This window comes from Symphalangus syndactylus, chromosome 12 (assembly GCF_028878055.3).
Source record: "Symphalangus syndactylus isolate Jambi chromosome 12, NHGRI_mSymSyn1-v2.1_pri, whole genome shotgun sequence".
NCBI classification, from domain to species: domain Eukaryota; kingdom Metazoa; phylum Chordata; class Mammalia; order Primates; family Hylobatidae; genus Symphalangus; species Symphalangus syndactylus.
The window spans coordinates 47,504,398-47,531,797 of NC_072441.2; the positions used below are offsets into that span (position 1 = coordinate 47,504,398).

At 41.8% G+C, this 27,400-nt stretch overlaps 1 protein-coding gene, 1 long non-coding RNA gene and 1 other non-coding gene across 3 annotated transcripts; 2 read left to right on the forward strand and 1 right to left on the reverse strand.

Annotated features, from left to right (window-relative positions):
- The first annotated feature begins 206 nt into the window (after positions 1 to 206).
- Positions 207 to 25,248, forward strand: LOC134734124 (uncharacterized). The gene is made up of 3 exons (XR_010117488.1): positions 207 to 295; positions 21,812 to 21,885; positions 24,901 to 25,248. It is a non-coding gene; the product is annotated as an uncharacterized lncRNA (long non-coding RNA).
- TRNAR-UCU (transfer RNA arginine (anticodon UCU)) lies at positions 643 to 727 on the forward strand. The gene is given in 2 exon segments: positions 643 to 679; positions 692 to 727. It is a non-coding gene; the product is annotated as a tRNA-Arg (tRNA).
- Positions 11,338 to 25,696, reverse strand: DNTTIP2 (deoxynucleotidyltransferase terminal interacting protein 2). Its single transcript, XM_063625555.1, has 7 exons — positions 25,463 to 25,696; positions 22,670 to 24,258; positions 19,499 to 19,637; positions 16,687 to 16,782; positions 15,648 to 15,812; positions 14,257 to 14,366; positions 11,338 to 13,521 (listed from the first exon to the last, which is right to left on the reverse strand). Exons 1-7 carry the CDS (start codon positions 25,532 to 25,534, stop codon positions 13,428 to 13,430), a joined length of 2,265 nt encoding a protein of 754 aa, XP_063481625.1. The 5' UTR covers positions 25,535 to 25,696; the 3' UTR covers positions 11,338 to 13,427.
- Positions 25,697 to 27,400: the final 1,704 nt, after the last annotated feature.

Consider the following 27,400-nt stretch of genomic DNA (forward strand, 5'->3'; position numbering starts at 1 on the left):
TTCCGAACCCCGCGCAAATAAACACGCACAAGCACGCACACAGACGTCGCCGCGGCCGGCGCTCGCCGCTGCAGGTTGAGGCCGCTTGCCGGCCCGGGCCGCGAGGGAAGAGCCCAGGCCCGAGAGGGGTCGCCGCCTACGTCTCGCAGCCTCAGGGGCGGCCGCTCGGCCTCGGCCGCTCACAGGCGCGACGTAAATGCCCGGCGTCACCGGCCCGGCTTAACGGTGCAACGGCCGGCCTGGGCCTGCAACTGTGGGGTCCCGGCCGGGCTGGAGCGGCCGCCGGAGAGACCTGGTAGGCGGGGCGCTTGGGGCAGGAAGGGAGCCGGGGAGGGAAAAGCGCGACTGTGATTTGTACGGCTAGGCCCGGACCGTGAAGGAGACCGGGTTGCTGCTGCCCTCACACCGACCAGGTGGGACCGTCGGACTGCGGCCGCCCTTCGCTCAGCTGGGTCGCCGACCTTGTTGAGGGGCGACCACTGCGGGGAGGCCGGGAGCCTGCGGCCGCGTTTGAGGCGGATGGCAGTGCCCTGAGCACGGCGGCTGGGTCTCGGTGACACTGACAACGGGAGGGGCGGTCGGAAGAGCGCGGGGCAGTCGCCTCTGGCTTAACATAGCAGATGCGCTGGGACTCCAACAGGTGGCTCCGTGGCGCAATGGATAGCGCATTGGACTTCTAGAGGCTGAAGGCATTCAAAGGTTCCGGGTTCGAGTCCCGGCGGAGTCGTAACGCTTTTTTCCCTCCCCCCTACAATTTATTTTCTGCCCCCATCATATCTCCTATTATTTTTTTTTGCTAAACGGTTTAACTTGTCTCTCATTCCCTGCTCTCGCAGTTCACTGCATTCGGTTCTTGTGGTCCTTTCCTCATAAGCGGCTCGCAGGGTCCCGAGCCCCTCAGCTCCCCGGGCCTCGGTGGCCCAGGGCCCGGCTCAGCCGACTCGGCAGTCGATCTAGGTCCTGAGAAGAGCGGCGGCGGCGGCAAAGGAAAAGCGACACTGAAGCGAGGGCTCGCGGTTTCGGCCTAAAGGAAAGTGCAGGGGAGGCCCGGGTCTTGGGTGACACCCCCACGCCTTGAGCGGGACTGTGGCAGCGAGGGAGGGACGAGAAAACGCGCCTACGCCCTGCGTGCGCTGTGCTATCTGACCACCTCTCCAGCATGGAGGCTTCCAGATGAGCAGACACCCGAATCCCAGCGGGAGCCCGTCAAAAATGGAGATTTTTGCCGTCGCTCTGGGACTCTTAATTCGGTCCGTCTGGGGTGGGGCCCAGGCATCTGCATTTCTGATAAGGTCACCGGCTCCCATCCCCCATTATTCCAGTGCAAAGAGGTCCTAGGCCCAGTGCCCATCAGCTCCTCAAGACAGGAATTACTATATTTTTTTCTGACAACTGTTAGCTTTGCACAAGGTTAGCAAATAAATCCAGGAATGAATGGAATCTTAAAACTCGTAAAAAAACAGTGAAAGGTAATTCACACAAAAGATACAAAATCCAAAATTGTCAAAAAAGGTACAGGGAAAAGTAAACATCCTTGTTATTCCTATAGGGCAGCCTTGCAATTCTCTCCACAAGTCATTAGTGGTAATGGTTTCTTGGAAATATTTTCAGATTTATTTTATGCCCATATCAGCATTTTTAACATCTTTTGTCATAAATGTCATAAATAACAATGTTATTGATATATATCCTTTTAAAAACACAAATGGTAGTATGCTATACTTGCTTATTTTAGTTATGAATATATGTAGAGCTGCCTTGTTGCATTTTATATATGTATGGTAATGATTTAACAGTCCCAAATAGCTGGACATTTAGATTTCCAGTATTTTTCTATTACAAACAATGCATCAGTGAACATCCTTGTTCTTTTATTATTGTACACAAGTACAGGTACATCTGTCTGTAGGATAGATTCCTAGAAAGTTGAATTGCTGGTTCAAAGGTTTGTGCGTTCTTAATCTGTACATTTTTGATATATATTGGCAAATCGCCCCATAGAGATTGTATCCATTTTTCTCTCCCTAGCAGGTGTGAGAGTGCCTATTTCCCCACAACCCACATGTTCTCAAAAGGTGGTTTCTAGTTATGATTTTAATTCATGTCTCTTATATTGATTTTTTAAAATTTGTATTTATATTATTATTATCATTTGAGACAGAGTCTTGTTCTGTTGCCCAGACTGGAGTGCAGTGGCACTATCACAGCTCATTGCACCCTCAACCTCTTGGGCTCAAGCAGTGCTTCCACCTCAGCCTCCCAAGTAGTTGGAACTACAGGCACATGCCAACACACCCAGCTAATTTTAAAATTTTTTGTAGAGATGGGGGTCACTCTATGTTGTCTAGGCTGGTCTTGAACTCCTGGACTCAAGAGATCCTCCCATCTTGGCCTCCCTAAGTGCTGGGATGACAGGTGGGAGCTACTACGCCTGGCCTGTGTCTTTTATTATGAATCAGGATTAATATCTTTCCATACAGAGAATAATTCGTAATTTTTTTCCTGTGATTTATCTGTTCTTGAGTTGTGTTCATTTTTCTGTGGTATCATGGAAAACAGCCCTTTGTGATATATGTTACAATTATTATTTTTCAGTCTTTTTGTCATTTGACTTTGTTTATGGTATTTTGTTTTGTTTTTCTGTCTTACAGAAATTCATGTATTTGGATTTATAAGTCTTTTATGGCTTCTAGGTTTGGGGCCATACTACACTCAGATTATTAAGTTATTTCTTTAATGGCTTTATTTTTATGATTTTATTTATCTTTGCTTCATCTGGAGTGTTTTTTGTGTAAGGAGTGAAGTGGAAGTTTTGTTCCAAAATCACTTTTAATGAACACTCCTTTTCTACATGATGCCATTTGAAATGCCACATTTATAATTTTTTTTTTTTTTTTTGAGACAGAGTCTTGCTCTGTTGCCCAGGCTGGAGTGCAGTGGCGCAATCTCAGCTCACTGCAACCTCCACCTCCCGGGTTCAAGCGATTCTCTTGCCTCGGCCTCCTGAGTAGCTGGGATTACAGGAGCATGCCGCCACGCCTGGCTAATTTTTGTATTTTTAGTAGAAACGGGGTTTTGCCATGTTGGCCAGGCTGGTCTTGAACTCCTGAGCTCTGGCGATCCACCTCCCTCTGCCTCCTAAAGTGCTAGGACTACAGACATGAGCCACAGCACCTGACCCAATTCTATTTTAATCTATAAATATAACATGACTCCAACAAAAATAACTCCTAAAATTAGAGCCAGACTAGCTGTAGCTAAAGCTCATGTGAAAAGATGATAAAGAATTGTGGTTTTACCAATAGACCTAGCCTTTCTGGGTTCTCATCCAGGCTTGCTGCTTATTAGCTGTGTATCCTTGCACAAGTTACTTAACGTCTCTGTCTCAGATGCTTCTTCCATGAAAGGGGATAATAGTATCTGCCTGGTAGGGCTGTCAGGAGGACTACAGTATAATCTACCGGGCAATCTAATCTATGGAGATTTTTCTTTGATCTAATATTGCATGATGTATTAACAGATTTTGTAATATTTAACTCATTTTGCATTCTTGAAATGATCCTACCTGGTTGTGGTGTATACTTATTTTGATATTCTAACATTTTACAATTTTTGCATAGTTAGAAAGATTGACATTTAATTATTTCTCTATCATAAAATGAATAGCAAGTACAGCATTGTTTGTAATGGCTCCCAAATTGGAAATAATCTAGATGTTCATCAATCATAGTCTGTTTAAAGAAAGTGTGGTAGAGGCATAGAATTAAATACAATGCAGACATTTAAAAAATGAGAAAGAGCTATATACTGCTATATCCAAGAATATCCAAGATTATGTGAAAAAAGATATGCAGATGAATATTTTAAATGAGATTCCATTTGTGTTAAATAATGCCCATAGTAACAGTAGAAATTATGTATGTTTAATCCTATCATTGTGCGTGCGTAGATGATTTCTAGAAAGATATTCAAACAATTAACAGTGGTTACTTTAGGGTAGTGTTGGTTTGGGGGAAGCAGTGGTATGAAGGGAGGGAGCCTTCTTTTTTACTGTATACCTGTATGTAATGTTTCAGGTTTTTTCTTAATAAGCTCATCTTACCTTTATAATAAAAAGTTAATTTTTAAAAAGTTAAAGGTAGGCCAGGCACGGTGGCTCATGCCTGTAATCCCAGCACTTTGGGAGGCCGAGGCGGGTGGATCACTTGAGGTCGGGAGTTCGAGACCAGTCTGACCAACATGGAGAAACCCCGTCTCTACTAAAAATACAAAATTAGCCGGGCGTGGTGGTGCATACCTGTAATCCCAGCTACTTGGGAGGCTGAGGCAGGAGAATCGTTTGAACCCAGGAAGTGGAGGTTGCAGTGAGCTGAGATCACGCCATTGCACTCCAGCCTGGGCAACAAGAGCAAAACTCTGTCTCAAAAAAAAAAAAAATCTTAATGCTAAAGAGGAAGGAAAAAAGAGTACCTACCTGTTCCTGGATCACTTTCAGACAGGTAGCTATAATACTGCTTATCCATTGAAGATTTCTCAAACTTGGTTTTTAAAAAACATTTATCGACCCCTTATGCTCTACTATATGCCTGATCTCAGTGATTAATAAGCCCATTAGGAGCCCATCTGTTAAGCATCTCTAGGAACTCCTCCTGATACTATTGGAGAAACATATAAACTAAATATCTCTTTTCAGAGTGATTCCAGCAGGAATCATATTCTGTAAGTCTTGTGTACCGTGTTGAAGAGTGTGGACTTCACCCTAAAGGCAATGGGAAACCACTGAATAGTTTTTAGTTGAGAAGCAGTAGGATTAGATGTATGTTTTGTACCATCTGTCTGGCTGCAACATGGATCACGGGCTGGAATAACACAAAACTGGAAGTTGGAAGACCAGTCCAAGGTAGTTGGAGCTATCTAGGTAATAAAATGATGAGGACTGGAACCAGGGAGGTGGTTTGGAGAGAAGGTTAAGTATACAAACTGGAGCTGTTTCAAGGGAGGCCAAATTGATGGGCCTTGATGAATTAAGGGATGTAAAGGAGAGAAGGAGCAGTCAGAATGACTCCCATTTCTAATTAGGCAGATGGGTGGGTGCTGAAGTAGTCACTAGGACCACAAACAAAGGAGCGAGAAGTGGGTTTGGGGATGGGGGATGGAAATGAGCTCAGATTTGCAGATCTTGAGTTTGAGGTCTGTGGAACATCCTGGCAGCTGGATATACAATGCCAAGCACATAGCAAGCTCTCAGTAAGTATTTATAGAATGAAAGAATATCAGGAAGAGAATTATAGGAAGGGAGATGTATAGGGAGAGGGAAAGAAAAGAAGAGAAGGTCTGGAGCTCAGGAGACAGATTATGCTTGGGATTTAAAATTCATTATCCTACAGATGGCACTTGAAGCTCTGGACATAGATGAGATTGTGTAGGGAGAGTGTAGAGTAAGAAAAGATGGGCCAGGCGTGGTGGCTCACGCCTGTAATCTCAGCACTTTGGGAGGCCGAGGTGGGTGGATTATGTGAGGTCGGAAGTTCAAGACCAGCCTGACCTACGTAGAGAAACCCCATCTCTACTAAAAATACAAAATAAGCTGGGTGCGGTGGCGCATGCCTGTAATCCCAGCTACTCGGGAGGCTGAGGCAGGAGAATCACTTGAACCCGGGAGGTGGAGGTTGTGGTGAGCCGAGATCATGCCATTGCACTCCAGCCTGGGCAACAAGAGTGAAACTCTCTCAAAAAAAAAAAAAAAAATGAAGAGGGCTGAGTATAGAAGACAGAAACCCAGCATAGAAATTTGAAGGATAGGCAAATAATGAGTCCTTCAAAGAGACCAGGAAAGGGTGTCCAGAGAGACAGGAAGAGATGCAGGGAAAAGGTGTTTCCCCAAGAACCAATGGAGCAAGTTTCCTCTGGAGGAGAAGGGGGTCAAGAGGAAAAAAGAATCAACATTTTTTGAACACCTGCTTTATGCCAGAAAGTTTATTTAACCCTTACCATTTAATTATCCCCCAATTCTAAGAAGTGTGAATTACCCCCATTTTACAGATGAGAAAGTTAAGATGCAAAGATGTTCTGGGAGTCAGGTGAAAGGATCAGCCTAAGAATGGTAGAAAAATGCCTGTCCTTCTGAGGCAAGTGGGAAGGGGGCAGAGATAAAAGCATGAAGGTAGACAGGAGACAACTGAAGGTGTTCATGTTCGAAGACCTAGTTTCTGTTTGCTCTCATTTACAGCTCTACCTCATACCTAGGACCCAAGGAAGGTATTGACAAAGTGGAAGCTGCCTTAAAGGATGAGACACTCCCACCTTTTTGTCGCCTATGACCAATACAGATTCTAAAAGACCAGAGGTCAGGAGCAGTTTCGTATCAATTTCCTCCTTATCTGGGACCTTCTACATCCATCAGTTTATATTTTATAACCCACTCACCCTCAGTATGTAACTTTTGAGTAGTAGTTTGTGCGAGGAACTATGCATGAAGGAAATACAAACATGAGTGAGATAGAGTGAACATTCTTAAAAGTTGAGCCTAGTGAGGGACAGAGAGCATGGATTGGTGATTTCATTAATTAGGATTGGTTTCAGCTGTGTGTGACAGGACACCCACAAGAACGGTGGACTTTACAAGATAAAGGCTTTTTCTCTCTTATGTAAAAATAACAGCTACCAGAGAATAGCAGCTACTTAATCATGAGAGATCTAGGTTCTTTCTTATTCTTCCGTCCTCAAAATGCAGCTTCCACTTCCTGCTCCAAGATGGCTGCTTCTGGTCAACATACCAGGAGCCATCAGGTCAACATATTAGCCTGTGGGAAGGAGATGAAAGGGCAGAGAAGGGCCCTACCCCAACCTCATCCATCTTTGAAGGACACTGCCTAAAAGTTGCACATACCACTTTTTTCTACTCACATCCTGTAGGAAGGTGGGAATTACAGCTTTTTTCCCCCAGGTGGCCACATTCTCAGCCAAAAATCAAGTGTCCTGTAACTACAGAAGAAAGTAAAAGTCCAGCAATTTCTGCCAGTGATGCTGAAACAGGTGTGCAGATAGCTGTAGTGCAAGACAAGAATAAAAGTGTGACAGAGATTTACACTTACTAGTTCTGTGACCATAGGTTAATCTCTGTGCCTCAGTTTCTCACTTATAAAATGGGATAATAGCACCTACCTCATAGGTTTACCAAATGCCTAAGTTATTACATACAAATATGTTACATATGTACATACAAACTTAGGTACATAAGGGTAACATAAAAATAAGTTATATGTGTAAGCCCTTAGAACAGTCCCTGACAATAAGTGCTATATAGACATTTGTTAAATAGAAATAAATGGAGCAAAAATAAGCACAGGCAAATAGGAGTATATACATCAGTGTAGAGAATCTGAAAAAGGCTTTCTGAAGCATGTAGACTGTCAGCTCTGTGATGGCTAGGATGACCTCCTTTCCTGTGCATCCCTAGCACCTAGTGTGGTGCCTTGCACAGAGGAGATGCTCAAAGTATTGGTTGCTGAATAGGCTTCAGGTCAGTACTATTTTGTTAGGTGAAATGGAGGCAGGAAAGATATTTTAGGTGGAATTAACCATATGAACAAAGACATAAAAGGTGAACCTGTCATGGTACTTGGTATGCATGGAACTCAGTATATGTTGATTGAGTGAATGCTCAGTATCAAGTAGTTTGGTTTGGCTGAAATGTATCAGTCTGGTTTGGACAGAAAAACACATCACTCTAGAGAATTTAATGTAGGGAATTGTTCCACAGGTGACAGAAATGCTGAAAGTGTTGGCAACTCAGATACTGCAACAGTAGGAAACCTCTACCACCTCTAGTGCCAGAGGGACAATGGGAGATGGTGTTACCAGAACCTGGAAGCCTGAGTCATGGCTGGTGGGGAATGGGAGCATGGTGGGGCTGCAACCCAAACCAAGGCAGAGGAGAGAAATATCCTGGTTTCTTTCCTCTTCCTGCCCCTCTGTCTTTTGTCAGTGTCTTACTGTGAAGCCAGTTGGCAAGGGAACCTGGGAAATGTAGTTTCCTGCAATCCAGACACTCCAGAGCAGACCAGAGAAAGGGTATGGAAAGAGCTGAGAGAGAAATAGGCAAATAAGTAGCACAAGTGAAGTTTAGGGCATGAGTAGGGAAGCAGTCAATATAAACCTGTGGTGGCGTCATTTTGTGGAGGGGCTTGAATGTCAGGTCTTGAATGTAGAGTTTCTGTATGTGTCATTACGCAGAGGTAAGCCATAGAAGGTAAAATGCAGTATGGCCTCATTAAAACTGTTCAATGGGGAGGTTGGGAGAGAAAAGGGAAACAGTAGCTTCCCTTTGAGTACTTGCTATTTGCTAGACATGGTGCTAGTTTTTATTTAATCATCTCAGAAAGATGATGTGTTTAGTTCTGGATATGTTGAATTTGAGATAACTTCCTAGTACTTCATATGGGTAATTTGCAGTTAATTGGAAATGGGAGTCTGCAACAGAGGGTGGGGGATAGAGATATAAGGATGAAGACTCTGGTGTCCTCTGAAGAGATGAGAGCAGAAGTTGGAGAGGGAGGACAAGATACTCAAGTCAAACAGTATAGAGAAAGATGATGAGGGCAGGCATTAGAGAAACCAACAATTTAAGTGATGGACAGAGTAAGAAAATAAAGAGTAGGTAGGAGAAGCAGAAAAGCCGATCTTCATACCGAAGCAGAGCAGCTCAAGCCTCAAGAAGGGGAAGATCAGTAGTGTCAGATGACATTGTCTGGTTAGAAGGGATGAAGACACAGAAAAAAATTGAATATAGCAGTATGTAGGAAGAGTTTCTCTAGACTGGCGGGGCCATGAGGTGGTAAGGCAGCCTTCATCAGATGGCCGTGGCTGGTTTAGTGAAGGAGTAAGTAGTTTGCTGAGGCTAGGCATGGAAGTTGGGTTCTGGGAAAATGGAAGTGTCCTGTATCTCCTGCGTGCTCTTTGGGTGTAGAGGCTACATTAGCTTCCCTGCTGTACCCAAGTGCTTATATAATGCACAGGACTCAATTATTTGTGTTAGCTGGCTTGCAGGATGAATGACTGAATTTGGCAGGAAGTATTTAAAATTGAATAAATGGATTGTGGAGTAGCAGTGAAAACCCAGCTGAGAGTCAATAGCTTCATTATACTTTCCTGAATCTCAATAATCTAGACTGATAAGAATAAGAATAGTGAGTGTTTCCCTGACTGGGATTGGTGAGGTGAGAGTAACAGAAACCAAAAGACTATTAATAAAGAGACTAGTGGGGCATACAAAGAATTTTTGAAATGTCTGATGAATTGGGTCTAGATTGGTTAGGGAGAAAAATGTATCTTCATGGGGATAGAGGATTCAGAGAATGAGTGGCTGAAAGGCTTGAAATCATGATTTCACAATGTTTAGGGGGTGAGACCCAGGCATCAGCATTTTGAAGCCACCATAGGTAATTCCAAATTGCAGCAAAGGCTAAGTTGGAGAGAACTGAAGGGAAGGCTAACAGGGTAACAGACAACAGACACAGACTGGAGTAGTCTTGAGTTAAGAATCTTGACCACTGAATTCTCAAACAATGAGTCTAAGGCCATGATAGTGATTCGCTAAAGTGAACTGGAAATGAGGGTAACTGGAATTGATAAAATTGAGCTTGAGGAACTACAGGGCCATCTTGATTTGAAGGTATATCTTGTATGTCCTTCTAGAAATCCTCTATGCACAAACTTACCTAATTTTACATTTCATAGTTTGAGATGTCTCATTTCTTTGATAGAACACTGATCCGCTTATGACATTTAGTTATAGGTCATGGTATTGACCCTACTTCTTGGAAGCTTTTTCTTCGCTTCAAAAACTATGTGACAATGAGAATAATTGCACTTTACATTTTAATTAGACATATGCTTGGGGAATTGGTTAATTAGAAAGCCCTTTTTGTTTCAACCCTTACTGAAAACTTTCAATAAAGATATTAATCTAATTAAATAGTACAAATTCCATTAAGTAAACAATTAATTGGACATTTTTCAATGGTTTGGGATCTATTGTAGGTAATTATTCTGAACAACAGTTGTCACTGCCTGAGAGACTGAATACCTGGTACATATCTCAGAAATGTTAACTTTTTTTTCCCATTATGATATTTTCTTTAACTTGCTGTTTCTAAGAATGGGACCTTATTAATGTATACCAGTTACTAAGGTTTTGTTGAACTTTTTTATATAGCCTCCCCACTCCCCACTCCTTTTGTGACATGCAGTTATGGGACCCAAAAAAGACATTTTCCCAGGTTTCAGTAAGAGGAATATTGGTGTTTCTCTAGAGCAGTTGGTTTATCATACAGCAGAACACTGAACACAGAACTGATTGTTAGATGCTAAGAACCTAGCCCAGAGCCCACCTTTATCAACTGTGGTCTTACAGCATCTACTTTTTGTCTTAAGAACATTTTGGGCTGGGCGTGGTGGCTCCCGCCTGTAATCCCAGCACTTTGAGAGGCTGAGGCGGGCGGATCACCTGAGGTCAGAAGTTCAAGACCAGCCTGGCCAACATGGTGAAACCCCGTCTCTACTAAAAATACAAAAATTAGCTGGGTGTGGTGGTGGGTGCCTGTAATCCCAGCTGCTCGGGAGGCTGAGGCAGGAGAATTGCTTGAACCCGGGAGGTGGAGGTTGCAGTGAACCGAGATCATGCCACTGCACTCCAGCCTGGACAACAGAGCGAGAGTCTGTCTCCAAAAAAAAAAAAGCATTTTGGAGCCAGATGGTGTATAAATACAGCATTCTTTTGGAAATCTTTCCAGATCTTCTCAGGGGTATCTTGAAGGTCTCTTTCACCAGCACACCTGACTGTGGCAGCCCTTTGGATTCTTTACACTTTTCTGGTATAAAGCCTTCAAATAGTTCCAGTTTGCTGGGCACGGTGGCTCACACCTGTAATCCCAGCACTTTGGGAGGCCGAGGTGGGTGGATCACTTGAGGTAAGGATGGCAAAAACCCCATCTCTACTAAAAATATAAAAGTTAGCTGGGCTTAATGGCATGCCCAGTAGTCCTAGCTACTTGGGAGGCTGAGGTACGATAATCGCTTGAACTTGGGAAGCGGAGGTTGCAGTGAGCTGAGATGGCACCACTGCACTCCAGCCTGGGTGATGGAGTGAGACTGTCTCAAAAAAAAAAAAAAAAAAAAAAAAGTTCCAGTAGGTGAATTGAGTTTAGTGACACAGGCCAAAGTCAGTAAAACCTGTTTCTCAAAAGACTTGCTTATTAAAAAGCAAAACATAACTTCATCCATTATTTAAATATCCAGGTATTTGCAGAAGGCCAGAAGCACTAAAGGAGACAATTCTCTCATACTGGGTCCTTATTTAATCCAGTAGAAGGCAAAACATAGTATTCCAGAAACAAAAGTAGTTTTTTTTATAAAAGAGAACAAACATAGATGCTTCCCTAACTCCACCTATGAATGTTACTGTCAGTTCTGCTATTACTAGCTTGCGACTCCAAGCAGTAAATATGAGATTTTGGACATAGGTATGGGCAGACTTCATGACTAAAACACCAAAAGCAATGGCAACAAAAGCCAAAATTGACAAATGGGAGCTAATTAAACTAAAGAGCTTCTGCACAGCAAAAGAAACTATTATCAGAGTGAACAGGCAATCTACAGAATGGGAGACAATTTTTGTAATCTATCCATCTGACAAATGGCTAATATCCAGAATCTACAAAGAACTTAAACAAATTTACAAGAAAAAAACCCCATCAAAAAGTGGGTGAAGGATATGAACAGACACTTCTCAAAAGAAGACATTTATGCAGCCAACAAACATGAAAAAACGCTCATTATCACTGCTTATTAGAGAAATGCAAATCAAAGCCACAATGAGATACCATCTCATGCCAGTTAGAATGGCAATCATTAAAAAGTCAGGAAACAACAGGTGCTGGAGAGGATGTGGAGAACTAGGAACACTTTTACACTGTTGGTGGGAGTGTAAACTAGTTCAACCATTGTGGAAGACAGTGTGGCGATTCCGCAAGGATCTAGAACCAGAAATACCATTTGACCCAGCAATCTCATTACTGGGTATATACCCAAAGGATTATAAATCATGCTACTATAAAGACACATGCACATGTATGTTTACTTTGGCACTGTTCACAATAGCAAAGACTTGGAACCACCACAAATGCCCGTGAATGAGATAGACTGGATAAAGAAAATGTGGCACATATACACCATGGAATACTATGTAGCCATAAAAAAGCATGAGTTCATGTCCTTTGCAGGGACATGGATGAAGCTGGAAACCATCTCAGCAAGAACGGAAAACTAACACAAGAACAGAAAACCAAACACTGCATGTTCTTACTCATAAGTGGGAGTTGAACAATGAGAAAACATGGACACAGGGAGGGGAACATCACACACTGGGGCCTGTTGTGGGTGGGGGACTAGGGGAGGGATAGCACTAGGAGAAATACCTAATGTAGATAGGTTGATGGGTGCAGCAAACCACCATGGCACGTGTATACCTATGTAACCTGCATGTTCTACACATGTACCCCAAAACTATTATTAAAAAATATTTCATATTTGCTGATATCTCAAGGAAGCAGTATGCTGGAAAAATAGAGATAAAGTGAATAGTAACATAAAGGAAGCTACAACTCACCAAGTATCAACAGAAATGACCAACACTCCTTGGGTGCCAGAAACCAGCTTAGCCAGGGTGCATACTGTACCACTGGAGAAGAGGTAAGCTGGGTTAACTTCAAAGAACCCCTGGCCAACTCAAAATTATATTGTTTAATCCTGTTTTACTTGGACCACAACACTTAATCTAGATAAAAACCAATTATTCCTTCCTGTTTCAGTTGCCAAGCAAGGAAAACAGCTCCTCTGCCCAAGCTTTCTAGGTCATATTCTTCGTATCTTTGTATCCCAACTTTCTGGATCTGAATTTTATAGCTAACTATAGGGCATTGCCTCTGTACCATCTCCCGTCCCCTACACCGACACACTCACACATACACACATAAAACTACCTATTAATTACAATAATGTTTATATATCTTTGATCTTTTAAAGTTCTTTGAACATGTTAGCAAACTGTATACTTCCTATCTTTTAATTAAATTTTCTTTAAATAACTAAGCATTGAAAACTTTACAAACCATCAGTTATCTTAAAATGGTTGAGATTCTTTTTCCTTTTTTCCCTTAAAGAGTCTACGCCAGGGTGGGCCTTGTAGACACCCCTATTTTCTAAGGGCATGTAATTGATTCTCAAATCAACTTTTTCCAAATACAAATTCCTGTATGAACAGGGCCAGTCTATGGTAAGTTAATTTATATGATGGTGTTAGTTTTCAAAACGTCTATAATAAGTAAATAAAGGAGCAATGTAAAATGTTGCAGTTTGCTTGGTAAATCTTAATTGCGAAATTTCTTCTTCTTTCGGAACTTTTTTCCTGCTGCATTTGCTGCTTTTTCAGCCATGATCTCTGAGTACTTCCTCCGGTTGTATCTGAAAAAGAAAAATCAGAACTTTATGTTGGATATATCAACATTAGAAGTTAATATAACCTTAGGGTAAAAGTTGGGAATGGAGTGGTGGACAAGTATAGTCTCTGACCTCATAGCACTGGCTTGCAATCTAGGGAGAAAAAATGGCAACTGTAGTAGGAAGACTTTCCTACTATATGCACTATATCCATCTATCTATCCATGTATCATCTATATCCATATATGATCTATATATGCACTATATCCATCCACCAGGCTGTATCAAATGCTTTAAACATTTTTGAGGGATAAAAACACAAAAATCAGGACTAAGCAAAACAAAAAGTCACACTTAACCTGAAAATGCACAGTATGATATATATATTTCTTAGAACCAACCAATGGTTTTCAAAGTGTGGTCTGTGGAGTAGACCCTTTCAAGGGATTCATTAGGTAAAAACTATTTTCTCAAGAATACTAAGGCATTAATCACTTTTTTCACCCTTGTTCTCTCATGAGTGTAGTGTTTTCCAGGGGCCACGTGATGTGTGGTATCTGCAGAAGCAGGTATGAGCCTCTGTCTTTAGTTAAGCCAGACATTAAAGAGATTTGCACTATTTTTCATAAAAATATATATTCATGTTAATGTTATGGGTTATTTTAAATGAGTTATTTTTAAATTATTTGAAAATTTATAAGTTTATACATATTTTAAAGCAAAGTATACATATTATAAAATAAATATAAATTCCTTTACCTTCTGAATTCAGAATCAGCCAGCAGTTCTTCCACAATAGTTCTTTTCCTTTGCTTCTTGGGAATTCGTGAATGGTAGAAATCAGCTGGATTGTCAACAATGGTTCCAATCTGTGAACAATTGATTGAAATAAGTCATGCACTGAGTGCCAAGATGCCTTCATACTTCAGTGTAGCTCTAATTATATTTAGAGAAAGGAATGGAAAGAACAAGCTTACATTACACTAATAGTAATGTAAATTTTGCCATTTATTTAAAGCAAAAAAAAAAAAGTAGCACAGTGGTGCTATTATGTTTCTTCAGTAGTTTATAGTAGATCCAAAATTTCTTTGCTAAACACTAAATTCATGATGCACAGTGTAACTAAAGGAGAAAAGTGGAACAGATAATATATACTTTTTGTTCTAGTTTCCCAAATCAATGAATTAGACACATAAATTCTACTACATACCTATTTGGTTTCCTAGGTCATCACAAAGGCTGCCAGCTTGGCCTACTTAGTGATCATTCTGTATTTGTTCATACACTCAACTGAATAAAATTTACAGTGATCACTATGCACCAGGCACTGTGTTACATGTTAGGGAAACAAACAACATCTGGTTCCTGCAGTGAGGAGCCTGCAGTCTTAAGGCAGCTCCACAAAAAAGTAACTAAAATATTAAAGCATAACATGTGCTGAACAAAACACTATAAATGCTCTGAAGACAAAGTGACCAATTGTACCTAAGAGAGGTAAGGCAGATTTAACAAAGAATAACAATTTAGCTTGAATTTGTATGGGTAAAATTTCACCAAGCAAACAAGAACCATGGATATGCAAAGTCAAATAATGCAGGGACTGGTATGTACATGTTCTGACAAGACTGAGTGGCTAAGTGTGTTGGAATTTGTTGGGCTATATGATGAAAGGCAGGTGAACTCGTGTGGGTATGGATTATTAATGGCTAAATTAAGGGATACAGACCCAATCCTGTCATAATTCATCCCTGAATGTTTCTGAGCAGAGGTGTAACATGAACAGATGAAAACATTTTAAAAACCAACTTGGATTAGTACACGTGATACCTTCTTTACCCCTCCATCCCGTATGGACTCTTGCTGTTAGGCTGGTACCATTCATACATTCACATGGCGAACTTTATAGGTTCAACAAGTTTTAGCTGACCTGGAAACTATTTGTAACACCATCTCTCTAAATGTGATCAAATTAAAAGTTAGTGGCTGAATTGGGTAATGGCCATTCTTATATGGCCTACGCAGATACGGTCCATACATTAGGCATGCACAATGGAAATATCCTCTATTTTTGGAGTAAACTTTAAAGATCACTATAGTGCTTTCCAGACTAAAATTCACAGATCATCATCACTATTCAGTTTGCTTCATACCTGGAAGTACTTGGGGAAGCCATCTCTATCATTTTTCTTGTAAAATCTTTTCGGGTCCATGCTGGCTCTCATCTTCAGTGCTTTGAGATCATTTTTCAGTTCATTTGTCATTTCTGGAGCTTTCATACCAAACCAGCCATCCCCTGCTGTTTTTTGTCGTTCTTTCTGAAATTATGATTTCAAACATAAACATTCTAACAGCTAAGAGTATATACTATAATTCATTTCCCCTGAAGTAACACATACAGAAAATTTTGTAAATTAAAAACAAATGGTTACTTTATTGAAAGCACTTAAATCCAGAATCATAGAGATAAAAGGAATTAAATCACAAAAAGTGACTTCTCTGCTAAATTAGGCACAGGATTATCAGTTTCATAAATGAGGGCTCTGTAAAATCTATTTTCTGTCTCAGAGAGTAACTGCTGACTTGCTGGGAGAATAACACACAACTTCAATTTTTATTGTCTAAAACAGACTATATGCGGTAAGAAAATGTACAAAAACACTTTCATTTCTAGAGCTTATATGTAAACATTTTTATTCAGTCACCCAGGAGTCTCAGAAAGCCACTCATATAAGGATCCAGAACCTTGTGTTATTTCTACAATAAAATAAAATACTATTCTTTTGAAAACTCCTACAAGTTATTTAATTTTGTTTCATTCATACAACAAGTATTTAGTGCCTACCATGTGCCAGGGTGCTCCATATTATAGTAACATTACTAGAGTACCATCCTCAACATTCCTCCAAGCTCTCTCGATAACTAGTTGAAATGGCAGATAGAAGCAATCTATATATATATATTAAAAAAAAAACTCTACTTATATATGCACCATTGTGGCTGCAAAGATGTGAAAATCTATACATAATGTGTTTATGGTACTATATTTTACAGCCCTTAGAAATCTGCAATTATTTTCTTTGGACTCATATATAGACCAACAGATACAGTTTAATTGTGCAGTTATGTTGTATAAGCTGAAAATATATAGCCAAACATATCTAAGCATTTTAATTAAGTCACTGTACTTACTCTGCGTTTTTTCTGAAGTTGATACTTTGATTCACTATATGGTGGAACACAGTGTTTTTTTTCAAAATCAGGTGTAATGACGGCTTTCTGCAGAAGCTATAAAAACATAAAATTGGTTTTAAAATAATGTCAGAATGTTATATAAGTTTTTCAACAGTTTAAACTTCTATAAGTTTTAAAATTTTTAGTCAGCCTGGCAAAGTGGCTCACACCTATAATCCTAGTGCTTTGAGGAGGCCAAGGGAGGAGGATCACTTGAGGCCAGGAGTTTTAGACCACCTTGGTCAACATAGCAAGACCCTGACTGTAAAAAGAAAAAAAAATTAGTTGGGCATGGTGGCACATACCTGTAGTCCCAGCTACTCAGGACACTAAGGCAGAAGGATCACCTGAGTCCAGGAGCTTGAGGCTGCAGCAAGCTATGACTGTGCCACTCACTCCAGCCTGGGTGACAGAGTAAGACCCTGTCTCCCCCCACCCAGCCCCCAAAAAAAAGAAAAAAGAAAAAAAAGGCCAGGCATGGTGGCTCATGCCTGTAATCCCAACTCTTTAGGAGACCAAGGCAGGACAATCACTTGAGGCCAGGAGTTCAAGACTAGCCTGGGTAACATAGGAAAACACCATTTCTCCAAAATAAATAAATAAATTTGTGCAGTCAAATCTGTTTATCTTTTCCTAAGTGATTTCTGTACTTTTGTTACTTGACTAGGATGATTATATTCTCCTAAAACTCTGTGTGATTAAAGGAACCTCAGGTTCATTAGTATTTTTTTCAGTACAAGAACCAAGTAAGACTGCTCTGTAGCTCTCAAAATAGTTTACAGGAATATAGTACAAGCATTAATTTGGGACTGACATTTGAAATGATCAACTCAGAAATTAACAGTCAGCCACACAATTCAGGTTCAGGCCTAGATGTTTCTGTGTGGTATAGGTAGCCGTCTAGGCTTTCCTATCACTCATAAAAGGGGGCATGATATTTACTTAACAAATGATTAAGAGTTTGCTGTGTGTCAAGTACTGTACGACGCTCAAGGACAGTGGTTCTCAATTGGGAGCATTTGGCAATGTCTGGAGACATATTTGGTGGTGGTGAGGATACGGAAGAATGCTACTGACATCTAGTGGGCAAAAGATGGATGCTGTTAAACATCCTACTATGCACGGAACATCTCACAACACAATTATGCAGCCCAAAACATCAGTGGTGCTGAGACTGAAAAACCCTGTTTTAGGCATATAAAGAAAAGATGGTAAGTTAACATACCACATGATCAATAATGAATCAGATCTATGCTAGATGTTATGGAAACAGAGGGGCTGTGAGAATGACTGGAGGTAAAATGTTCCCCAAGGGCAACGATCAATTATTTTTGCACTTGCTTGGGGAAAAGCAGGGTAAGTTCAGGCAACTACAGTAGTCTTCAGTGGCAAGAACAGAGCACATGACTGTTGGGTGGGGTAGAGAGGTACCTTGAAGGATTTAAGAGAATACTATGTCACACCTGTGTGTGTGGTGTGTTTTTTGCGGCAGGGAGGAGAGATGTGGTCTCGTTAAGTTGCCCAGGTTGGTCTCAAACTCCTGGGCTTAAGCAATTCTCCTGCCTCAGCCTCCCAAAGTGCTGGGATTATAGATGTGAGCTACCTTGCTCAGCCGGATTTGTGTTTTTAGACAGAGAAATCTACAAGTATGGAGGATGGCTTGAAGAAGAAGATGAAAACAAGATCAAGGCCGGGCGCGGTGGCTCACGCTTGTAATCCCAGCACTTTGGGAGGCCAAGGCGGGCGGATCACGAGGTCAGGAGATCGAGCCCACAGTGAAACCCCATCTCTACTAAAAATACAAAAAATTAGCCGGGCGTGGTGGCGGGCGCCTGTAGTCCCAGCTACTCAGAGAGGCTGAGGCAGAAGAATGGCGTGAACCCGGGAGGCGGAGCTTGCAGTGAGCCGAGATTGCGCCACTGCACTCCAGCCTGGGTGACAGAGAGAGACTCCGTCTCAAAAAAAAAAAAAAAAAAAGAAAAGAAAACAAGATCAGTAAGGAAGCCACTAGAGTAGTCTAGATGAGAAACAAAGGCCTGCACGCTGGTGACAGTCGCTTGAAAAGGAGGAAGCAGAGAAACATCTTCCCCTAGAGGCTTGGTGACTGACTACAAAAGGAAAAGAGATTTTGGTTTCATTAGCCAGAAGAGAGAATACAAAAAGAGGATTCTTGGTTCAGGCAGGGAAAGGGGAATTAGTGAGGTCAAGTGCCTGAGGACATCTAAATGAACAAATAGGTACTTGGATTTAAAGGTCTGAAAGTGAAAGTGAGAAGCATCAAGGCTAGAAAATACAGATTTAGGAGAAAGCAGTGCAAGGTGTTGGCTAAAGCTAAGGGTTTGGGTAAAGTTACCCTAAGAGTAATTCCTTCTGAAATTATATGTAAAATGTCTATATGCACATGTGCATTTTTTTCCGGGTGGAAGAGGCAGGCAGGCATTTACAGCTTTCAGATTCTCAACAGTCTACATTAGTTAAGAACTTAAGAACTAAAAGTATAGCAAGAAAAGGGAAAAAAACAAAACCCCTGGGATCATAATTGGTGGGTGTAAGATGAGGAACACTGACCCTGTATTGATTTATTTTTAAAGCATTATCATTCATAGATAGGATTTTATGGTAAAAAGAAATGACTGTTTTAGAGAGAAGGAAAAAACTAACACATTAGGCCAATGTGGTTTCACTGTAGGAAAATCAGTCTTTTACCAAGGACTAATTTCTAAAAGTGATTGGTTAGTTCTGTGAAAACCTAACAGCACAATAAACTTACCTCATTTTTCTTTTTCTCCTTGATCTGTGTTAGGGTTCTCTTGTTAGACTGTAGTTTATCTGCATTGAAATTAATATACAAACCACCCAACTGCTTGATACTCAGACCAGGGTCTATGCTGCTGCTTGTCAACTTTAGACTGAAAAAGAAATCATCACTTAAAGATCAAGTAATTAAATCAAAATGGAAACAAGTAAGATGTCATTTTAAAAAATCACTTATTCTTCTCTTCCCTTGTATTGTCCACAATAAAGAAAAAAAAGCATCTTATTTTTACAAGGAATTCCTGAAAAAACTCTAAATAAATATATTTTTCATCATTTTATTTTATTTTTTGAGACAGGGTCTCACTGTTGCCCAGGATGGAGTGCAGTGGTGACCACTGCAGCCTTGAACTCTTGGGACTCAAGTGATCCTCCCACCTCAACCTCCCTGGGTGGCTGGGACTACAGGTGCGCACCCCACACCTGGCTCATTTTTTCTTTTCTCTTTTTTTGTAGAGACAGAGTCTCAATATGTTGCCAAAACTGGTCTTAAACTCCTGTAAATATTTTCAATCTAGTAAAGTCATTTAGAAGAAACTCTGGATGAACAATGAATTAAACAAAAAAGGTTTTGGGGGAACACATCCAAATTTATTCTCCAGATTTTCTTTCTTTCTTTTTTTTTTTTTTGAGACAGAGTCTGGCTCTGTCGCCCAGGCTGGAGTGCAGTGGCGCGATCTCGGCTCACTGCAAGCTCCGCCTCCCGGGTTCACACCATTCTCCTGCCTCAGCCTCCCGAGTAGCGGGACTACAGGTGCCCGCCACCACGCCTGGCTAATTTTTTTTGTATTTTTAGTAGAGACGGGGTTTCAATGTGTTAGCCACGGTGGATATTCTCCAGATTTTCTTAGAGAAGATTAAGGCACCGGGCACAGTGGCTCATGCCTGTAATCCCAGCACTTTGAGAGGCCAAGGCGGGCAGATCACTTGAGGTCAGGAGTTCAAGACCAGCCTGGCCAAAATGGTGAAACCCTGTCTCTACTAAAAATACAAAAAATTAGCCAGGTGTGGTGGTGCACGCCTGCAATCCCAGCTACTAGGGAGGCTGAGGTAGGAGAATCTCTTGAACCCAGGTGACTGAGGTTGCCGTAAGCCGAGATCGCATCACTGCACTCCAGCCTGGGTGACAGAGCAAGCCTCCGTCTCAACAACAAAAAAAAGAAGATTAAGGCCATATAAAATATCAATAGATTTTGTAAAGAGATTTTATAAATTACAGAAAAGGAGAGAAGAGAATATACCTGACAATTCAACTTCATATATAGGTAGTGAGTTAATAAATGTATACATCTCCATTTCTAAAACTAATGAGAAAGGCAGGTTCTTGAACTTCCAAGTTATCAAAACTTCAATGTTTTTTCCTGGGTGACTAAGGGCATTTGCTAGTATCTCTAAAGCGAGTCTCAAACAGCAATGAGCATCCATCCCACAGGAGTGTTTTAAAAATACAAATATCATACCCCAGACCTATCAAATTGGGATCTTCTAGGGTTGACCCGGGCTCCTGCTGTATTTATGTAATAATTTCTACTTTATATTATGGAAGGGTCCTTTTAATAAGCAAGTACACTTGGACTTACAGTAACTTTCCTCCCTAATTATCCATATACACTGAGTAGTTGAAAGCATAATCAACCTCTACTGGAAAGTGAAATCATTCTAGTGCAGTGTCTTGGCAGTAATTCTCAACTCTGAATGTATATATGTAGTCCCCTGGCTGGAACTACTGGCACATGACACCATACCCAGCTTAGGGTGCACTCAATCTTTTTTTTTTTTTTTTGAGACCAAGTTTTGCTCTGTTGCCCAGGCTGGAGTGCAATGGCATGATCTCGGCTCACTGCAACCTCCACCTCCCGGGTTCAAGCAATTCTCCTGCCTCAGCCTCCTAAGTAGCTGGCATTACAGGTGCCCACCACCACGCCCAGCAGCCAGGCTAGTCTCCAACTCCTGACCTCAGGTGATACACCCACCTCGGCCTCCCAAAGTAAATTTGCACTCAATCTTAAATGATCATTTGACATTATGGAACTCTAAATTCCCAAATACTCACAATATTGAAAAATGGATACAACCTGAATGTCTATCATTACTTGAATGGATAAATTCATTGTTGTATGGTCATACAATGGAATACCACTCAGCAATAAAAAAGAATGAACTACTGGTATATACAGTAACGTGGATGAATTACAGAAACAATATTCTGAGTGAAAGAATGCAAGCAGAAGAGAGTACATATTCTTTTTTTTTTTTTTTTTTGAGACAGGGTCTCGCCGTCACCCATGCTGGAGTGCTGTGACGTGATCTTGGCTCACTGCAACCTCTGCCTCCTGAGCTCAAGTAAGTGACCCTCCCACCTCAGCCTCCCCAGTAGCTGGGACCACAGGTGCTTGCCACCATGCCCAGGTTTTTTTAAAAATTTTTTGTAGAGATGGGTTTTTCCCATGTTGCCCAAGCCAGTCTTGAACTCCAAGGCTCAAGTGATCCACCTGCCTCAGCCTCCCAAAGTGCTGAGATTAAAGGCACGAGTCACTTACTGCTCTTAACAATCACATACAAAAATCTTAACATATGATTTTTTTTTTTTTTTTTTTTTGAGACATCTCCTCCCTCTACTGCCCAGGCTGGAGTGCAGTGGCACAATCATGGCTCACTGCAGCCTCAATCTCCAGGGCTCAAGCAATTTTCCCACCTCAGCTCCCCAAGTAGCTGGGACCACAGGTGCACAGGGCACCACACATGGCTAATTTAAAAAATTTTTTTTATGTAGAGATAGGGTCTCCCTATATTGCCCAGGCTGATCTCAAACACCTACTTGGGCTCAAGTGATCCTCCTGCCTCAGCCTCACAAAGTGCTGGGATTACAGGCATGAGTCACTGCATCCAACAGATTGATTTCTAATATGTCACCAAAAGGAGCACCTTTAGCTATGATTGGTGGGAAAAATATGACTAAAATAGGTATCCAAAAAGACAAGGGAAATGCTGGATAGAAGAGCCATTCCATGAAGAACCCAAGGCGGCGATTTTCTCATTCCCCAGGCTAACATTTCATATTTTTATGGTAAATTAACCACTTGAAATACATGTATCAAAAACTTATAAAAATAAAGGAAAAACTTACAGTTTAGCCTTTGTGCTATTTAGTAAGTCTTCTTCATCACTAAACTCATCTTCATTTTTGTCGTGGTCTGATGAATCTTCACTTTTTTCATCCTCTTCCTCTTCTTTTTCTTCCTCAATGGCAACCTCACTTGCCTTGTCTTCCTCTTCCAAGTAAAAATTTTTATCAGCACTCATTCCAGGAGTTGTGTCAATTACAAACAATGCATTGTCACATGACAGACTTCCTGTGTCTCCACTTAATGACTCCCTTTGGCCACTATTTTCAACAAAACATAAAGTATCCTCTTCATTCTCACTGTTTTCAGACTGTTGGCTTTCATCACTGCTGAGAACTAATAAGACAGAATTATCTTTACCCTGAGATGTGCTGGGCGCAGACGTGTATAGTTTGGTATCACATTCAAAATCTATATTCCCTTCACCGTTCATGTCTTCACTGACACTTATAACTGTGGACTCTTCATCATCATCACTACCACCACAATCACCAAACTTTGTCAAGTCACTTGCTTTTATGGGGCTCTTTTTCTTGTTATTCCATCTGCCTACTTCCACAGTTGCAAATGTCTGAGTTAATGATTTCATTACAGCCTCAGAATTCAGATTAGAGTGCACTGATACAGCATTTTTATTTTGGGGGGTTGAATGTCTCTGAGAAACTAACTGTTGAAGGCTAGTATCCTGAAGTTCAGAAAGATTCTTAAGCTGAGAACTTTTCTCATTAATTTCTTTCCCCTCATCTGTTATTCCACTGGCATCTTCATCCAAATCCTTACAATTCTGTTTTGTTTCTTTAAGAGATTCAACATTGGCCTGTTCTTGCACTGTTAATATATTTTCTGAACTTCTGTGGGATAAATCATCATCAAAGTCATTATTATAGAAATTTGGCTTATTTATCTCAGAAAGAGATCTTGCTTGTAAATGGGAAGTTTGTCTGGTATCTGAATCCTCTGAATTCACAGGTGTACCCACGATCTGTTTCTCATTTCCTGGTACAATCTTACTACCTTTCTTTTCAGTTTGTGCCTTTAATTTCCTCTGCATACTCCTGGTTTTTCTAGTTGCAATTCCAGAGAATGAAATGTCTGAGCTTGATGTCTCAGCATCAGATATAGCTTCTGTATGAGATTCTTGGCTTGGATCCGTCAGAGATTTAGCCTTACTTCTTCTGGCTCCTGTCGTTTTTTCTGTGGGAAGCACAATTCTAGAAATACCTGAAACATGAGATTCTGCTTCAGAGACTATTTCTTCAGTGTAAGACTCCTTTGTTGGAGTTACTTTCGGCTTTTTCCTAACACTGGACACTGGGGAGCATGCAATTAAGATCTGCCTTCTCCTAGTTACCCTTAAAATGGTATCATGGTGCTCAGACACAGAATAATTTGACTCTACCTCAGAGGTCTCTCCATCCGTAGATGGTTCGGTCCCCTTTGGTAGTGAGCCTGTAGTTCTGCTCTTCCTCTTTCTAGCTTTAGGAGTTCTAGGGATTAAACTTTGTTTCCCAGTGGTCTGTGATTCAGCAGTTCGGGCATCAGATCCAGTACTACTTTCCGGATGCGCTTGAATCCCATTAGCAGCAGAACTCTGCAAACCAGAGAAAACACACTGCAATTTAGGTAGGGCTGGAACAAGGGCAAAGCAAATGAAGTACTGATCCCAAAAGCTAAAACCCAGCAAACAAGATTACCTTTAAAACAAAAAACCCGCCCAACTCATGATTTTTAAAAAATCAAAATTTGGCCGGGCGCGGTGGCTCACGGCTGTAATCCCAGCACTCTGGGAGGCCGAGGCAGGTGGATCACGAGGTCAGGAGTTCAAGACAGCTTGGCCAACATAGTGAAACCCCATCTCTACTAAAAGTAAAAAAATTAGCCGGGCGTGTTGGTGCGCACCTGTAATCCCAGCTACTCAGGAGCCTGAGGCAGGAGAATTATTGGAATCCGGGAGGCAGAAGTTGCAGTGAGCCGAGGTTGCGCCACTGCACTCTAGCCTGGGCGACAGAGCAAGACTCCGAATCAAAAACAAACAAAATAAAATCAAAATTTAAACACTGGATCCAACCCCGCATTTACTTCACTTGCCTCATCCTTCCTACATGTAACTTCAGAAGCAGAACAATTAAAATCTTTCTGTTTAAAGTCAAATATAATGGATACACCAACATTCTGACCCACCTATAGAAGAAGGGAGAAAGGGAATATTAACTCTGAACACCGATGCGTTTAGGAACACACTGATGGAATCAGTCGCCGCCCTTACCTTTACGCACAGGAAAAAATCGCCGCCGCTCTGTTCCCTGCATCGCAGAGTCAGAATGAGACAGCCGACTAATGCCACTAAGAGTCACCAGGCGACGACACCACAGCCCTCCTCACGCCTTAAGGAGGTGATGCTGGACAGCTGCCAGCCTCCCCAGGTGAAAACGAAGCTTTTTTTCCAACCCACCTATATGGGGCTTGTGCACGGTGGCCGAAATTAACCCTCCTTGGTACCGTGTTAACAGTATGGTTTAAAAGCTTGAGCTGTGCTTCTGCATTAAGGAGTTGAACGACCCAAATAAAGTTATCTAACCTCTCTTCCATACTAAAAATTGCCTTAAAAGACAGTGGTGAGGGCTAAACAGTTTCCGTGACAGGCTTAGCACGGGGCCTGGGAGACCCAAGCGCGCGGCAAGCTCGGGTCCTTTCTGTCGGCAGGTCCTCACCCTTAACCGGACCCTTGCGCCGCCCCGCCTGCCTGAGCGCGGCTCTGCGAAGCGGCGAGAAGTAGGGAAGACTGGATTTCCTACCTTTTGCCCGGAACTTTCAGCCGACGCGGCTTGGATGCTGGCCTTAGCCCGTGCAGACCTGGTAACCACCATCTTTCCGGCTCCCCCGCGACCACCACGACTTCCCTCTTCCCTGGCGCTCCGGAAATGCGTCAGAGATTTGCCTCGAGCGCGTTTTCCGCGTAGATCCGATAATTCGCGAGAATCTCCGCCCAGCCAGTTCAGGCCAGGGCGGTCAGAGACAAAGGGCCAGGGTTTAAGTGTGCACTTGAGAGCTGTAGAAGACAAGCCAGATTTTTGCTGGGAAAGTTCATGGGGGCAGCGAAGCCCGCAGTGACAGAGGGCCTTAGCGTACCCGTTCACATGAATTGTGAAAACGCACCTACAAGCCATCCGTTCTTTCATTTGTTCGGTAGAATCGTTTGAACCCGGGAGGCGTTCTTTCGTTTCTACGTTCTAAAGAGCTTAATGTAGCCATTGGTGTGTCCAAGGGAGACGTTTGAGATATTTGTGCTTTTTTAAAAAAAAGACAATATTTACTCGTGTATTGTGACGTTAAATGTAAATAAAATTTAAGGACTTGGTTGGGGTAAAAGGGATATAAAGTGCCCGCAGGAACTCGGAGACGAAGTGGAAAGCTATATAATCTAAACGTGAGATGGTGTTTAGGGATTGGGAATAGCAGAAAAGAAAAAAACGTTAAAGAAATTTTAAAGGAGAATAAGGTTTTGTTGTTGTTGTTATTGTTGCAGTGAAAGGAAGAGTATGACCAGAATCAAGAGGGTTTTTTGGTTATCTTTTGAGATAAAAGGTAGAGAACTATGTTTGAGGGGATGGGAAGGGTTTGAAAAAATAAACGCAAATTATTGTTGGAGGTGAGAAAGGATGGATGGGTGCCTCACCAAACCTAGTCTCTACTTCTTTATAACAGAAAACCAATTTTTTATTTAAAGTCACAGAACACTGTGTCGATGGACACACTGCTTCCCAGCTTAAAATAGCTTATTTTATAGTCTCTCTTGCAGCCAAATGTGGCTACGTGACTACGTTTTAGCCAATTAGGTATAAATTGTGTGCATGTCTTTAGGGACGGCATCTAAAAGAGAGGAGGCCGTCCCTGGCTTTTTTTTTTGGAGACAGAGTCTTGCTCTGTCGCCCAGGGTGGAGTGCAATGGCGCAATCTTGGGTCACTGCAACCTCCGCCTCCCGGGTTCAAGCGATTTTCCTGCTTCAGCCTCCTGAGTAGCTGAGATTACAGGCGCCCGCCACCATTCCCGGCTAATTTTTTTTTGTATTTTTAGTAGAGACGGGGTTTCACCCTGTTGGGCAGGCTGGTCTTGAACTCCTGCCTTCAGGTGATTGGCCCGCCTCGGCCTCGCAAAGTGCTGGGATTACAGTGCTGGGATTATAGGCGTAAACGACCTCGCCCGGCCCTCCTGATCTTTTAAAGTGCATTTTACTTCCTGGGAAGTTGGGTTCGCTGGTTTTCAGGCAGCAAGTTTGTGCCGTAAGGATGAAGGCATGCTTTAGAGATGGCATAGCAGTGAGATGGAAAAATCAACTCGTGGAGCTGCCCTATGAGCCCTCAAGAGCCGCCTTCTAGATTTTTCACCTGAGGGAAACACCTTGTTAAAAGCCACTGTTAATTAGAGATTTTTCTATTTGCAGCCGAGCCTAATGCTAACTGAACTGGATAATAAACAGAGATGTGGTTGTAGTCAGAAAAGAATGCACCTTCCGTTGAGCCAGGAGGAAAGAGTTAATACCTGAAACAGAGAGGAGAATGTGAATGCAAGTATGTTCAAGTGGAGTGAAGAAGAGAAGATTTTGGATAGATAATAACCTCTGTAAGTAGGTGATACATCTCAGAAGAATGGAAATGGTTTAGATCAACTTTTGTGGCAAATGTGGTAAGGAGCAAAAATAAATTTTAGTAGGGCCAAGTAGCAGTGAGACTAT

What these genes read in the sequence shown, in the direction of transcription:
- DNTTIP2 (XM_063625555.1), bottom strand. Translation starts at nt 25,534, where the DNA reads ATGGTGGTTACCAGGTCTGCACGGGCTAAGGCCAGCATCCAAGCCGCG. An exon ending in CTGAAAGTTCCGGGCAAAAG is followed by an intron (nt 24,259 to 25,462) that starts GTAGGAAATCCA and finishes TCTGGTTTGCAG; the next exon opens with AGTTCTGCTGCTAATGGGAT. An exon ending in AACTTCAGAAAAAACGCAGA is followed by an intron (nt 15,813 to 16,686) that starts GTAAGTACAGTG and finishes TCATAATTTCAG; the next exon opens with AAAGAACGACAAAAAACAGC.